The sequence below is a fragment of the Eschrichtius robustus genome, chromosome 1 (assembly GCF_028021215.1).
Source record: "Eschrichtius robustus isolate mEscRob2 chromosome 1, mEscRob2.pri, whole genome shotgun sequence".
In the NCBI taxonomy this organism is placed as follows: Eukaryota; Metazoa; Chordata; class Mammalia; order Artiodactyla; family Eschrichtiidae; genus Eschrichtius; species Eschrichtius robustus.
In genome coordinates, this window is record NC_090824.1 from 189,828,471 (window position 1) to 189,844,767 (window position 16,297).

The following is a 16,297-nucleotide window of genomic DNA, read 5'->3' on the forward strand; positions in this document are numbered from 1 at the left end:
ATTCACTGTCTCCTCACTCAATTCTTTGTCCCAGGGTCTCATTCACACTGCTGAATTTCAAAATTTATCATTCTACCCCAGATCTCTTTTCTGACTCAAATATCTACCTACCTATCTAAATTTCCAACTAGATGTCACAAGATTATCATAAATACAACATGTCAAAAATCGTATTCTTGGGACTTCCCTTGCCCAGTGGTTAAGACTCCATGCTCCCAATACAGGGGACACAGGTTCGATCCCTGGTTGGGGAACTAAGATCCTGCATGCCGCATGATGTGGCCAAAAAATAAATAAAGAAAGAACACTAGCTTAAAAAAAATTGTATTTTTCATTCTTCACCATAACCTCCTCCAATCTGCTCCTCCTTTAGATTTTTCCACCTCAGAAAATGGCGCCCTCACTGACCAGTTGCTCAAATCAGAAATGTAGCTGTCATCCTTGAAACCACTCTCTTCTCCTTTCAATCCATCACCAAGTTACATTTTTATTTCTTACATATTTCTGGAAGCCAACAGCTACTCTTTGCCTTCACTACCACAGCTTTGGTCTATGCCACTATCTTCTTTACCTGGAGGACTATGATAGTCTCCTAATTAGTATCCCCACATTCATTCATTCTTCCACTTTAATCCATATAGTAAATGATCATTTAAAAATACTCTTTGGGACTTCCCTGGTGGTCCAGCAGTTAAGACTCCATGGTCCCAATGCAGGGGGCCCGGGTTCAATCCCTGGTCAGGGACTTAGATCCTGCATGCTGCAACTAAAGATCCCACACATGGCAACGAAGATCCCCCGTGCTGCAACTAAGGCCTGGTGCAGCCAAATAAATAAATATTTAAAAAATAAAAAAATAAAAATATTTTTCTCCTCGTGCCACCTCCCTGCTTAAAACACACCAATGGCCCCTGCTTCCCTCTTCATCTTCACCTTGCACCTTTCTCCCTTCTCTAAGTACCATCCAGCCCTAATGGCTGCCTTCCTCCTATGGGTTCAGGGTTTCCTGCCCCAGATCCTTTACACATTTTATTCTCTCTGCTTGGATTCTTTTTCCCTCCACAATATTTCTCTTCCCCATCTCTCCTAACTTTTACTCATTCTTTAGCCTATTTTTAAATGTCAGATCCTCAGAAATGCATCCCCTTAACTATAAAATCTGATTTAGGACTCACTTTATATTCCCTTGCAAAATAGCCTCCTATTTTTTTTTTCTTACCAATCACTAATTTCAATTTCTAATTATAGATGCATTTGTCTGATTACTTGTGTCTTCCAACATAGTTATTTTGTTCACTTTTCTACCCAGCAATCAGAACAGTTCCTGGCACATTATAGACAGTTAGTATTTGTTGAATGACAATGAATGAGCTTTGTTAGCTGAAGAGATTTTTATAATCTAATTACTTTTTTTTACTCTGTTCTAGCCAAGATACCCTTTTGATTATGATTTTTCTTCCCACATAGCTTGATAACTAGGAGAGAACACACTGATCATTTGAGAGATAGCTCTTAGTTTAAAAAGTGATGTTCACAACACCCTTTCATGATAAAAACACACAAAAAAACCCAACAACTAGGAATAAAAGGTACTTATCTCAACATAATAAAAGCTATATACTAAAAACCTACAGTGAACATCATGGTTAAAGACTGAAAGCTTTTCCTCTGAGATCAGCAACAAGGCAGGGATGCTTGCTTTCACCACTTCTATTCAACGTAGTACTGGAAGTTCTAGTCAGAGCAACTTGCAAGAAAAAGACATAAAGCCACCCAAGTTGGAAAGGAAAAAGTAAAATTATCTGCAGATTATTTGATATTCCATGTAGAAATCTCTAAAGATTTCATACACAAAAAAAACTGTTAGAATTAATTACTGAGCTCAGCAAAGTAGCAAGATATAAGGTCAACACACAAAAGTCAGTTGTATTTCTATAAACAATGAATGATCTAAAAAGGAAATTACAAAAACAATTCCATTCACAATAGCATCAAATATACTTAAGAATGTACTTAACCAAGGAGGTGAAAGACTTGTATAATGAAAACTATAATACGTTGCTGAAAGAAATTAAAGAAGACAAAAATAGATGGAAACACATCCCATGTTCATGGATTGGAAGACTTAATATAGTTAAAATGTCAGTACTACTCAAACCAATCTACAGATTCAATGCAATCACTAGCAAAATCCCAATGACCTTTTTTTGCAGAAATAAAAGAACCTATCCTAAATTCATGTGGAATCTCAAGGGACTCCGAATAGCCAAAATGATCTTGAAAAAGATGAACAAGACTGGAGGATTCAAAACTTTCTGATTTTAAAACTTACTAACATCATGTATAAACATTAGCTCAAAATGGATCAAAGACCTAAATGTAAGACCTAAAACAATAAAACTCTTGCAAGAAAAAACAGGATAAAAGATCCTTTACCACACTGGATTTGGCAGTGATTTCTTGGATATGACACCAAAGGCACAGGTAACAAAAGAAAAAATAGACACACTGGACACTTCATGAAAATTGAAAATTTTTGTATATCAAAAGGCACTATCAATAAAGTAAAAAGGCAACCCACAGAAGAAAATATTTGCAAATCCTATATGTGATATGGGATTAATATCCAGAATATACAGAAAATTCCTAAAACTCAACAACAACAAAAAAATCAAACAATCCAATTAAAAAAATGGGCAAAGGGCATTTCTCCACAGAAGACATACAAATGGCTAATAAGCACAAGAAAAGATACTTAACATCACTAATCAGTAAGGAAATGCAAACCAAACTAAAATGAGGTGCCACCTCACACCTGTTAGTATGACTACTACCAAAAAACAGAAAACAACAAGTGTTGGCAAGGATGCGGAGAAACTGGGACACTTGTACAGCATTGGTGGGAATGTAAAATAGTATAGCTGCTGTGGAAAAGAGTATGACATTTCCTCAAAAACTTAAAAATAGAATTACCATATGATTCAGCAAATCTACTTTTGGATATATACCCAAAAGAATTGAAAGCAGGGTCTCAAAGAGATATTTGTATACCTATGTTCACAGCAGCCTTATTCACAACAGATAAAACGTGGAAGCAACCCAAGTGTCCATCAACAGAAGAAAGGATAAGCAAAATGTGGTATATACAGACAGTGGAGTATTATTCAGCCTTAAAAAGGAAGGAAATTCTGCATAAATGAGAATTTATCATATACAGTTGACCCTTGAACAACATGGGTTTGAACTGTGTGGGTGTACTTACACGTGGATTCTTTTCAATAATAAACATGGTGGTACTACACAATCTGTGGTTGGTTGACTCTGAGGATATGGAACCATGGATATGGAGGAACCAAACAGACAGAGGACTAACTATAAGGTATACACAGATTTTCAACTGCGTGGAGGATCAGCGCCCCTAGCCCCTTAATGGTTCAAGGGTCAACTGTACTATTCTTTATTTTATATCTGTCCTAAGGTAATAAAGGAATAAAGAAATGATGCCTAGACAGATACGTGAAAAAAAGTTTAAAGTGAGCTTTCAAAAATATTTGTAGGGGCTTCCCTGGTGGTGCAGTGGTTGAGAATCTGCCTGCCAATGCAGGGGACACGGGTTCGAGCCTTGGTCTGGGAGGATCCCACATGCCGCGGAGCAACTGGGCCCGTGAGCCACAATTACTGAGCCTGTGCATCTGGAGCCTGTGCTCCGCAAGAGAGGGCGCGATAGTGAGAGGCCCGCGCACCGCAATGAAGAGTGGCCCCCGCTTGCCACAACTAGAGAAAGCCCTCGCACAGAAACGAAGACCCAACACAGCCATAAATAAACAAAAATAAATAAATTAAAAAAAAATATATTTGTATATAAAAATTTTTCTTTAATGAAAGTTAGCTTTTCTACAATGCTCCCAAATTCCATGTTTGTGAAAAAGCCTGAAAAAATTATTATTTTTTTCTGTGTTGCCAACAGGATAAAAATCAGCGTAAGCAGTAAAAATGGTTATTGCTCTGATATTTTATAGTTTCATATATTTTACCAAATCTCTCTATTTAAAATTTCATAAAAGAATCTTTTCCTTCTTGGACATTTATAGGCTCATTTATTTTGAGTTGAAGACAGCTCTACTTACATAAACTTATTGCTTAATAAATTATGTAACCTTACAAATAGAAACATTAGAATTCATGAAATAGAGAAAGCCAAAAAGAAAAAGTAATATCCATTTTAGTGAAATACACATAGTAAATTATGGAATAAAGCACCTAGAATAGCAGTTTTTAAAAGTTGGATGTCAGGAAGAAGGCTATTCTCTTCAACAATCCTTAGTGACACAATTTATAAGTTGTCTCCTTGATTTTATGTTATCTTCTTAATTTTTCTTCCTCCAAATGTAAACCTCTCAGCCTATATATAACATTATGGATATTGAAAATATTTATAGGTGTGAATAGCTGCAAATGACATAGGCTACCAGAAAATATATGTAATTTTTGGATCTCTGGAATAATATGTAGAAAACACTTCAGAGTAGTAAAAAAGCTTACACCACTATTTCCAATTCAAAATACTTTACAGTTTTTAACCTTGTATTCCTTGTATTACGCAGTGTAGAAAAAAACGTGAAGTTCTGAGTGCTGACTTTATTTTTCAGGGCCCAGAAATGAATGTTTATCTGAAACAAGTACATCAAATTTTAATCAGGTTATACATGGAAACCCTGACGCTGGTGAAAAAAAAAATTTTTTTTTTCTCTATGTAAGTAAATAATACAATTATTCTTTAAATGTTGCCTAAGCGTTTTGGTAAAGACTAGTTTTATACTCTTCATAGTATTTTCCTCTTTGAAAAAAACTTATGATTTAATTTCTATGTTTTCCGTGGGTTTTCTTTTCTATGTTAAAATGACTATATTTTTAAAAATCCACTATTGCTTATTAGCAATATAAATAATTTTGTGCTTTTCGAGGACACCAATGTCGTGTTCCAGCTGCTTCATCTCTTCTTCCAGCTTCTGCTTGCGAATCTTCTTTGGTATGGAGTCGATGAAGACCGAGAGGGACTGAAACTCCTTATGTACTTCTTCCCAGTTCTTTTTCAGCCCCTGCAAATGGTAAAGAAAACTGTACATAGCCAAGTAAACTGCAGAAGCAGAGTAAATTGCAAAGAAAATTGCACTGGGAAGGAAAAATGTAAACAGGTAAAGAAAGCTGACAAAAATAACTAAAAAATGATATGTGTTTATGAAGTTCTTGGCCACAGTAACAAAAAATACTGTACAGAGGCCAAACCCTGTCCTTGATTGTGTGCTCAATTCCCACTGGGAGTATTTATTTTCTTTGTTTTTAATGTTACTGTACTTGTTTTTACCATCAAATACGTGTATGCAGAGTTATGAGTAGTATGAAACTAAGCTCGTAGCAAATGCTTTGGTAAAAACAACTTAAGAGTTGATGTCCCAAGCAAAAAAACAGTTTTGAACAGGAAATTATTTCTTATAAAAATTTTCATTTTTTTTCTTTAGAAAAAAAATATTATCCTCATTCTTCAACAGAGAAATCACATCAAAACACTTGATTCTGACTTACATGGCCATGTTTTCTTATATCTGACTAAATGGAATTGTATAAAATGCCAAAATTCAATTTAACAAGTGATAATCGTTTATGTGTTTTCAGTATTAGAAAGAATTCTTCCTCCATATAGTTAATGGATCTATACTTCCCATTAATTTATTCTAGAAATGACTGAAATATCATTACATGTAACACATATGCTAATTCAATAATGTAAGTTAACCTTTTATGTTCTCAGAAACCAACAAATTCAAAATTAGGAATCTCTTAGGAGCAATAAAGGTTATTTCCATCTCTGCACAGTTATCATTTCTTATCACAATGCACTAGAGGCTCCATTGATAAAATGGTCTTAAACTAATTGAACTCATGCAATGAAATTTTATAAATTAACACTTTGTTATTCACTATGGGTGCACAAATCATTTTATTTACACAAAAATGAAAAGTAAAACTGAAAGTAGAATTTAAAATATTGCCTGGAAATTATGATCCCTGACACACAGATGGAAAAACATATCCCATGCAAATGAAGACCAAAAGAAAGCTGGGGTAGCTATACTTATGACAGAAAAAACTGACTTTGAAACAAAGACTGTAATAAGGGACAAAGGGCATGACATAATGATAAAGGGGTTGATACAACAAGAGGATATAACATTTTTAAATATTTATGTACCCAACATAGGAGCATCAAAATATTAATGCAGGGCTTCCCTGGTGGCGCAGTGGCTGAGAATCTGCCTGCCAATGCAGGGGACACGGGTTCGAGCCCTGGTCTGGGAAGATCCCACATGCTGTAGAGCAACTAGGCCCGTGAGCCACAACTACTGAGCCTGCGCGTCTGGAGCCTGTGCCCCGCAACAAGAGAGGCCGCGACAGTGAAAGGCCCGCGCACCGCGATGAAGAGTGGCCCCCGCTTGCCACAACTAGAGAAAGCCCTCACATAGAAGCAAAGACCCAACACAGCCAAAAAAATAAAATAAATAAATAAATAAGTCAGGAGCTCTTAAAAAAAAAATTAATGCAAATATTAACAAACTGAAAGAAAAAACCAGACAGCAATACTATAATAGTAGGGGACTTTAATATTCCACTTACATCAATGGATAGATCATCCAGACAGAAAATCAGTAAGGAAACATCAACTTTAAATGACAGGTTAGATCAGATGGACTTCACAGATATATATAAAACTTTCCATCCAAAAGCAACAAATACACATTCTTCTCAAGTGTACACAGAACATTCTCCAGCACAGATCATATGTTAGGTTACAAATCAAGTCTTAATAAATTTAAGAGGATTGAAATCATATCAAACATATTTTCTGACCACAATGGTATGAAACTAGAAATAGACCATAGTCTATTAAGTATGCATAGCATTATGTTTAAAAAACCAAATACTGTAATTAAAAAAATACTTTACTGCTAAAAAATGCTAACCATCATCTGGCAGTGCAGGGTCTCCACAAATCTTCAATTTGTAAAAATCTCAGTATCCGTGAAGCACAGTAAAATGAAGTGCAATAAAACAAGGTATGCCTGTACCCTAATCAAGTGGGATTTATTCCAGAGAGGCAAGGCTGGTTCAATATTCGCAAATCAGTCAATGTGATACACTACATTAATAAAGTAAAGGATAAAAATCATATGATCACCTCAATTGATGCAAAAAAGCATGATAAAATTCAACCTCCATTTATGATTAAAAAAACTCTCAACAAAGTGCATACAGAGGGAACATACCTCAACATAATAAAGGCCAAATACGACAAACCCACAGCCAACATCATACTCAATGGTGAAAAGCTAAAAGCTTTTCCTCTAAGATCAGGAACAAGACAAAGATGCCCACTCTTGCCACTTTTATTCAACATAGTATTGGAAGTCCTAGCCAGAGCTCAGGAGTAGCATAATTTAAAATTATTGATTAAAAAAAAAAAGAAAGAAAATATGGTCCTTGAAAACCATGGCCATACATTTAGATTTATGAGAGAATTAGAAGTGCCTTATATAACAATACCTTCATAATAAGCCCTCATAGTACAAATTTAATCTTGTAAACTTTTTGGGGACAAAATGGTTTATTTCCATGCTCAGGTAAAAATGACTACAAGTTTGGACACACTTTATAGAAAAGATTTGTTGAGAAAAAAGGCCACAAATGCTGAACATTTCTTGAGTGAGATTATATCAAGGATTTGGGAAAGGGAAAAGATAGAAGCATCTTCTAAATTTTAAAAAGAGGGGGATGGGTTAACACAGTTGTTAATAGTGTATGAGAAGTATTCCAATAAGAAGTCCTCAAAAGAATTCTGTTTCTCTACAGCCTTTCATTATGAAATGGGAAATATGTTTCCACAGTGCTCCACAGGGTTGCCTATTGCAGAGAAGAAATCTATGTATTTATACACTTTGAAATATCAAAGGTTTCTCATAGCTCCTTGGGTGATCTTTCCCTATTATTTGTGGTCACAGCAGCTACACGTTTTGCAGTCTTTCTTTTTAAAGGATAGTCTTCTTTATCTTCCAGTGTGTACAATAACATTTGGATCAAAGTCAACCTCTAGGGATGGGAACTAAATGTGATTGATATTTCATATTATACCGAAATAGCCTCTTAGCGGTTTTGTGGTTATTTCATGTAAAAAAAATCTTTTATCCACTACAGCGATACTGATTTTCCCTTACCTTTATTTCTTCATTTTTCTCTCTGCTAGTTTAATACTGAAATAATATTGTTAATTTTGGAAAAATTTCACATAGGGAGAAGCAGTCATAAAATAATAGGAAGTGTGTTCAGGTCCATCCTCCTCTGCTGCCACCCCCATCCATTCTCCACCTTCTTGTTCTGCGCTGTGACTAGGGGCTGGGCGGTGGTGGGGCTGAGGTATTTATTCCTGTGGGCTGCTCCTCCCCCAGCGCTGTTCCCTCCAGCCTCTGCCTGAATTCAGCCAAGGAGGGCACCGGTGGGAGGAGAGCGAGCTTGGGGCATTTCTTCCCCCACCCTTGACATCACCTGGACACGACTGGCCCTTCCATCTGTGACTACAGTGCCTGTCGGGGCCCCTCTTCCAGTCTCCAGCTCCCACCCGGCTCTGGTAATGCTGTTTCCTGCCCCTGCCCTTCCAGCCCAGGGTGGTGGTGATTCCCACTGTCCCTAGTCCTGGGTGCCTCAGTGTTCCTTGTTGGTTCCCTTAGCCCTGCTTCACCTCTGTAAATAGTTCCTTTGTAAATTCTCTTCAGAATCCCAGCCGAGTATGCCTTCTATCTCCTGCTGGATCCCAGGCGGGAAGAGCTTCCCTCTGTTGCCTCTCATGCACGTGCTTATCATGTGGTAGGAAAACACCGGCCTGGGAACTGGTCGATAAGTGTTTTAGTCCCTCGTCAGCTACTTGATAATGTTGTGACCAGGGGCAAATGTAAACCAACCTCCAAGTTCACTGACAGTAAGGACCACGTTTGTTTTGCTCACAACAGTATATCCCCCAGGCTGGGTACAGTGAGTGGAACATGGTAGATTAGATGTTCAGTAGATGAATGGAGGGATGAATGAACAGATGTGCCCACTTAATACTGATATATTTGTATTTTCTATCCTCATCTGTGAAATGAGAAGTCTGGAATAATTAGACCAGATGATCCCTTCCTGGATAATGAGACTGTTATTTTATGAAGAATGAGCAGAATGTGCCCTACTCGGGGACATATGACCATACTGTCACAAAACTACATGCAACTCTCAACCAGGGAAGGGAGCAGGGCTCAGGGTTTGTCAGGGACAGAGCTCGTGGCTTTGTTACCATGGCAGCTACACTACCCAGCTAATACGGCATCCAAGGGAGGTTCGGCTATTGTCTATCAAAGTGTCTACAAAGAAACTCTGTAGCGACCACATCAGGAAGCTGAGAGCTGCTGACCCACTAAGCAGGTGCCCGAGGGAAGAGCCTTTTCCTTCCCAGGGAGGTTCTTCCTTTATTTTCCTATTTTTCTTAGATACGAAAACCTGGCTTTCACAAAGGCATGTATGTTTTAAGAATGGCAGACTCTGATGGAGCGAGGGAAGGAGGGAGGGAGAGAGGGAGGGAGGAAACCAAAGAGTGGTGCTCTTCCTGAAAATGACGGGCCGAGTCCCACTTCCACGTGTGCCAGACTTCTTGCCTGCCTGTCCTCCTTCGTTCTCTCCAGCGCACCATTATTAATCACCTGTGTTTATACTGGGCACTGGGTTAGGCATTGCAGAGATTGCTGACAACAAAGAGACAGGGTCCCCGCCCTCGGGCCACTCCTGCTGTCTTCGATATCCTCTTACTCTGCAGTTTAAGGCGCAGCTAAAGACCTACCTACGTCCTGCACTGGATGTTCATGCCTGTGAACCTTATAAAACATATGATCTGTACACACACACATCTTTCTATATGTACATATATACACAGCACCTCTTATCAATTAAATTACAACATTAGCCATAGCAGAAATTTTATTTTATGCCCCTTGGGGCTTAGCATGATACTCTATGCAGAACAGACATTTAATAAATGGTTACTGATGATTGGGATGACACTGATAAAATGCTAAGAATTTATAACAGCATATGAATCCATTTTTCAATAGAAATTAATGTTGTAAAGATAGCTTTTTTTTTTCTGTTTTGAAAAGGTCACCAGAAATGACTTTGTAGAAAGTTTTCAAAGTAACAAAACAAAGAATAAAGTACTATTTTTACCTCTGCAAGAGAGCACAACTATAGAACAGTGTAAGTAGGTGCTTAATAAATACTCTCTAAAGATGATGGAGCAACGGTGCTCACATCCCCCAATATTTTAAATGCTTCAGATAGAAGTCTTGCATTAAAAACTCCAGTGTAAGTGTCTTTAAGTCTGTTTTATTCCAAATAAAGAAAACATATGTAAAGCCTAACACCTGGTTATTTTAAAATCTGGACACTTGCTTATAAGAAAGAAAAAAAAAGTTGGTCTAGGGACAGTTTCAATTATTCTAGAGCTCCACCTAGTGAAAAATATCTACCTTATGGATATTATTTTTGAAAAATTCAGGGGCATGGGAATGAAAATCAAAATGCTTTTTTACTTTATTTATGCACGTTCATTGAAGGAGAAGCTTAGCTTGCTTATGACACTACTTCAGGAAGAAACAGAAGCTCACCTAGTTGGAAACAAATTATTATTCAACAATCCCTATATCACAACTTTTTGCTCTCCCCAGAGAGCCAGCTTTGTTGCATGCAGTTGTCAGTATAAGCAAAAGAGAGTGTTCTGATTTCAAAATCAAAGTGCTGGCCTTAATAATCACTGATGGTGGACCTTTCTTTCACAGATGTTTTAAAGAGTTACACATGAATGTAAACTACAGACGCTTACCTGCAGAACTGCCACCCTTTCTTCATCAGATAGCCTTTTCATAGCTGCTTCCCTGAGGTTTTCCTGGATATAGTCATCATATTCTTCCTGGGCTTTCTTCACTTCTTCATTTCGCTTACGTATATATTCAGGCGTGACACCATAACCCTTGTAAGGATTTTTCAGGAAAAAAAAATCAACATCCTGAAAGTAATCTTATATATGTGTACATACCAAGCAATGATTAGGAGCAAAAGAAATGTTACAGACTTAAAGCCTTTGCTCAAAACACTGCAAGTTAACAAAAGTCGGTGATTTTTTTTTTTTTTTCCCTATTCAGAACTAGTTGATTCTGGTCATTTAAAACCATCTGTGCTGTTATCATGGCTGTTTGTTTTCCCTCTTTTGAATGTTCCCAGTGCCTGTTCTTGGCTAATGACTTGGCCCTTACTTTAACCCGAAGAACTGGATTTTCTTTATATCTTTTAGGTGCTTCAGATTTTACCTTGAAATATCTCAAGTATCTTAAGGTCTCTTGTGCATGATCTCGTAAAAAAAAAAAAAAAAAAAAAAAGGAGGATAAATGCTTCCAATGCATTGTAAGAACAAACTCTTAAAGATGCTAGGCACATCTGCTTTAAGAAAAAATTGACTTGGGCCCTAAGGTTGTTTTTGGAACTACAAAATACAATTTTAGGCTCCTGGGCTGCTTACAAGGACTGACAGTGAAGCAATCAGCTATGATTCTTTCAACTTAGTGAATGTGTCGATACCACTGTGTAGAGAAACAGAACTACTCCCTGTTCATTCTTCAAAGAATTATTTCAGGATGTACTTGGTGCTAGCTACACTAGTGAATAAGAAAGGCAAAGTTTCTGTCCTCGTGGAATGTGCATTCTATACTGAGAGAAACTCACCAAAAATAAAGTATAAAATAATATATATAAGTGCTCCACAGTAAAATACAGTAAGAAGAAAGAAAGTCATGAGAACTATTTGAGATAAATAAACATGTCAGGGAAGACCAGACGGCAGACAGCAGAAGCAAGAAGAACTACAATCCTGCAGCCTGTGGAACAAAAACCACATTCACAGAAAGACAGACAAGATGAAAAGGCAGAGAGCTATGTACCAGATGAAGGAACAAGATAAAACCCCAGAAAAACAACTAAATGAAGTGGAGATAGGCAACCTTCCAGAAAAAGAATTCAGAATAATGATAGTGACGATGATCCAGGACCTCGGAAAAAAGAATGGAGGCAAAGATCAAGAAGATGCAAAAATGTTTAACAAAGACCTAGAAGAATTAAACAACAAACAAACAGAGATGACCAATACAATAACTGAAATGAAAACTACACTAGAAGGAATCAATGGCAGAATAACTGAGGCAGAGGAACGGATAAGTGATCTGGAAGACAGAACGGTGGAATTCACTGCCATGGAACAGAATAAAGAAAAAAGAATGAAAAGAAATGAAGACAGCCTAAGAGACCTCTGGGACAACATTAAACGCAACAACATTCACATTATAGGGGTCCCAGAAGGAGAAGAGAGAGAGAAAGGACCCGAGAAAATATTTGAAGAGATTATAGTCGAAAACTTCCCTAACATGGGAAAGGAAATAGCCGCCCAAGTCTAGGAAGCGCAGAGAGTCCCAGGCAGGATAAACCCAAGGAGAAACACGCCAAGACACATAGTAAACAAATTGGCAAAAATTAAAGACAAAGGAAAATTATTGAAAGCAGCAAGGGAAAAATGACAAATAACATACAAAGGAACTCCCATCAGGTTAACAGCTGATTTCTCAGCAGAAACTCTATAAGCCAGAAGGGAGTGGCATGATATATTTAAAGTGATGAAAGGGAAGAACCTACAACCAAAATTAGTCTACCCGGCAAGGATCTCATTCAGATTCGATGGAGAAATCAAAAGCTTTACAGACAAGCAAAAGCTAAGAGAATTCAGCACCAAACCAGCTCCACAACAAATGCTAAAGGAACTTCTCTAAGTGGGAAACACAAGAGAAGAAAAGGACCTACAAAAACAAATGCATCACAGTTAAGAAAATGGTAATAGGAACATACATATTGATAATTTCCTTAAACATGAATGGATTAAATGCTCCAACCAAAAGACACAGGCTTGCTGAATGGATACAAAACCAAGACCCATATATATGCTGTCTACAAGAGACCCACTTCAGACCTAGGGACACATAAAGACTGAAAATGAGGGGATGGAAAAAGATATTACATGCAAATGTAAATCAAAAGAAAGCTGGAGTAGCAATACTCATATCAGATAAAATAGACTTTATAATAAAGAATGTTACAAGACACAAGGAAGGACACTAAATAATGATCAAGGGATCATTCCAAGAAAAAGATTTAACAATTATTAATATATATGCACCCAACATAGGAGCACCTCAATACATAAGGCAACCGCTAACAGCTATAAAAGAGGAAATCAACAGAACACAATAATAGTGGGAGACTTTAACACCTCACTTACACCAATGGACAGATCATCCAAAGAGAAAATTAATAAGGAAACACAAGCTTTAAATGACACAATAGACCAGATAGATTTAATTGATATTTATAGGACATTCCATCCAAAAACAGCAGACTACACTTTCTTCTCAAGTGCACATGGAACATTCTCCAGGATAGGTCACATCTTGGGTCACAAATCAAGCCTAAGTAGTTAAGAAAACTGAAATCATATCAAGCATCTTTTCTGACCACAACGCTATGAGATTAGAAATCAATTACAGGAGAAAAAACGTAAAAAACACAAACACATGGAGGCTAAACAATACGTTACTAAATAACCAAGAAATCAAAGAGGAAATCAAAAAATACCTAGAGGCAAATGACAATGAAAACCTGATGATCCAAAACCTGTGGGATGCAGCAAAAGCAGTTCTAAGAGGGAAGTTTACAGCAATACAAGCCTACCTCAAGAAACAAGAAAAATCTCAAATAAACAATCTAACCTTACACCTAAAGGAACTAGAGAAAGAAGAACAAACAAAACCCAAAGTTAGTAGAAGGAAAGAAATCATAAAGATCAGAGCAGAAATAAATGAAATAGAAACAAAGAAAACGATAGCAAAGATCAATAAAAATAAAAGCTGGTTCTTTGAGAAGATAAACAAAATTGATAAACCATTGGCCAGACTCATCATGAAAAAGAGGGGGAGGACTCAAATCAATAAAATTAGAAATGAAAAAGGAAAAGTTACAACAGACACCACAGAAATACAAAGCATCCTAAGAGACTACTACAAGCAACTCTATGCCAATAAAATGGACAACCTGGAAGAAATGGACAAACTCTTAGAAAGGTATAACCTTCCAAGACTGAACCAGGAAGAAATAGAAAATATGAACAGACCAATCACAAGTAATGAAATTGAAACTGTGATTAAAAATCTTCCAACAAACAAAAGTCCAGGACCAGATGGCTTCACAGGTGAATTCTATCAAATATTTAGAGAAGCGCTAACACCCATGCTTCTCAAACTCTTCCAAAAAATTGCAGGGGAAGGAACACTCCCAAACTCATTCTATGAGGCCACCATCACCCTGATACCAGACAAAGATACTACACAAAAAGAAAATTACAGACCAATATCACCGATGAATCTAGATGCAAAAATCCTCAACAAACTACTAGCAAACAAAATCCAACAACACAGGGGCTTCCCTCGTGGCGCAGTGGTTGAGAATCTGCCTGCCAATGAAGGGGACACGGGTTCGAGCCCTGGTCTGGGAGGATCCCACATGCCGCGGGGCAACTGGGCCCGTGAGCCACAACTGCTGAGCCTGCGCATCTGGAGCCTGTGCTCCGCATCAAGAGAGGCCACGATAGTGAGAGGCCCGCACACTGCGATGAAGAGTGGCCCCTGCTTGCCACAACTAGAGAAAGCCCTCGCACAGATATGAAGACCCAACACAGCCATAAATAAATAAATAAACAAATACTTTTAAAAAAAAATCCAACAACACATTAAAAGGATCATACACCATGATCAAGTGGGGTTTATCCAGGCATGCAAGGATTCTTCAATATATGCAAATCAATCAATGTGATACACCATATTAACAAATTGAAGAATAAAAACCATATGATCATCTCAATAGATGCAGAAAAAGCTTTTGACAAATTCAACACCCATTTATGATAAAAACTCTCCAGAAAGTGGGCATAGAGGGAACCTACCTCAACATAATAAAGGCCATATAAGACAAACCCACAGCAAATATCATTCTCAATGGTGAAAAACTGAAAGCATTTCCTCTAAGATCAGGAATAAGACAAGGATGTCCACTCTTGCCACTATTATTCAACACAGTTTCGGTATTCCTAGCCACGGCAGTCAGAGAAGAAAAAGAAATAAAAGGAATACAAATTGGAAAAGAAGAAGTAAAACTGTCACTGTTGGCAGATGTCATGACACTATACATAGAGAATCCAAAAGATGCCACGAGAAAACTACTAGAGCTAATCAATGAATTTGGTAAAGTTGTAAATAATTACATAATTAATGCACAGAAACCTCTTGCATTCCTATACACTAATGACGAAAAATCTGAAAGAGAAATTAAGGAAACACTCTCATTTACCACTGCAACAAAAAGAATAAAAACCTAGAAATAAACCTAACTAGGGAGACAAAAGACCTGTATGCAGAAAACTATAACACACTGATGAAAGAAATTAAAGATGATACAAACAGATGGAGAGATATACCATGTTCTTGGATTGGAAGAATCAATATTGTGAAAATGACTATACTACCCAAAGCAATCTACAGATTCAATGCAATCCCTATCAAATTACCAATGGCATTTTTTATGGAACTAGAACAAAAAATCTGAAAATTTGTATGGAGACACAAAAGACCCCGAATAGCCAAAGCAGTCTTGAGGGAAAAAAACGGAGCTGGAGGAATCAGACTCCTTGACTTCAGACTATACTACAAAGCTACAGTAATCAAGACAATCTGGTACTGGCACAAAAACAGAAATATAGATCAATGGAACAGGATAGAAAGCTCAGATATAAACCCACGCACATATGGTCACCTTATCTTTGATAAAGGAGGCAGGAATATACAGTGGAGAAAAGACAGCCTCTTCGATAAGTGGTGCTGGGAAAACTGGACAGCTACATGTAAAAGAATAAAATTAGAACACTCCCTAACACCATACACAAAAATAAACTCAAAATGGATTAGAGACCTAAATGTAAGACTGGACACTATAAAACTCTTAGACGAAAACATAGGAAGAACACTCTTTGACATAAATCACAGCAAGATCTTTTTTGATCCACCTCCTAGAGTAA

The 16,297-nt window shown here is 37.3% G+C and overlaps 1 protein-coding gene across 1 annotated transcript in view; it reads right to left on the reverse strand.

Annotated features, from left to right (window-relative positions):
* Nucleotides 1-4,585: 4,585 nt before the first annotated feature.
* Nucleotides 4,586-16,297, reverse strand: part of ENKUR (enkurin, TRPC channel interacting protein) — a 31,118-nt gene continuing 19,406 nt past the window's right edge. Inside the window, exons 4-5 of the mRNA XM_068538735.1 lie at nucleotides 10,958-11,104; nucleotides 4,586-5,099 (exon numbers count right to left, since the gene is read on the reverse strand). Coding sequence (XP_068394836.1) covers nucleotides 4,923-5,099; nucleotides 10,958-11,104 — 324 coding nt within the window. The 3' untranslated portion in view covers nucleotides 4,586-4,922. The remainder of the gene's footprint in view (nucleotides 5,100-10,957; nucleotides 11,105-16,297) is intronic.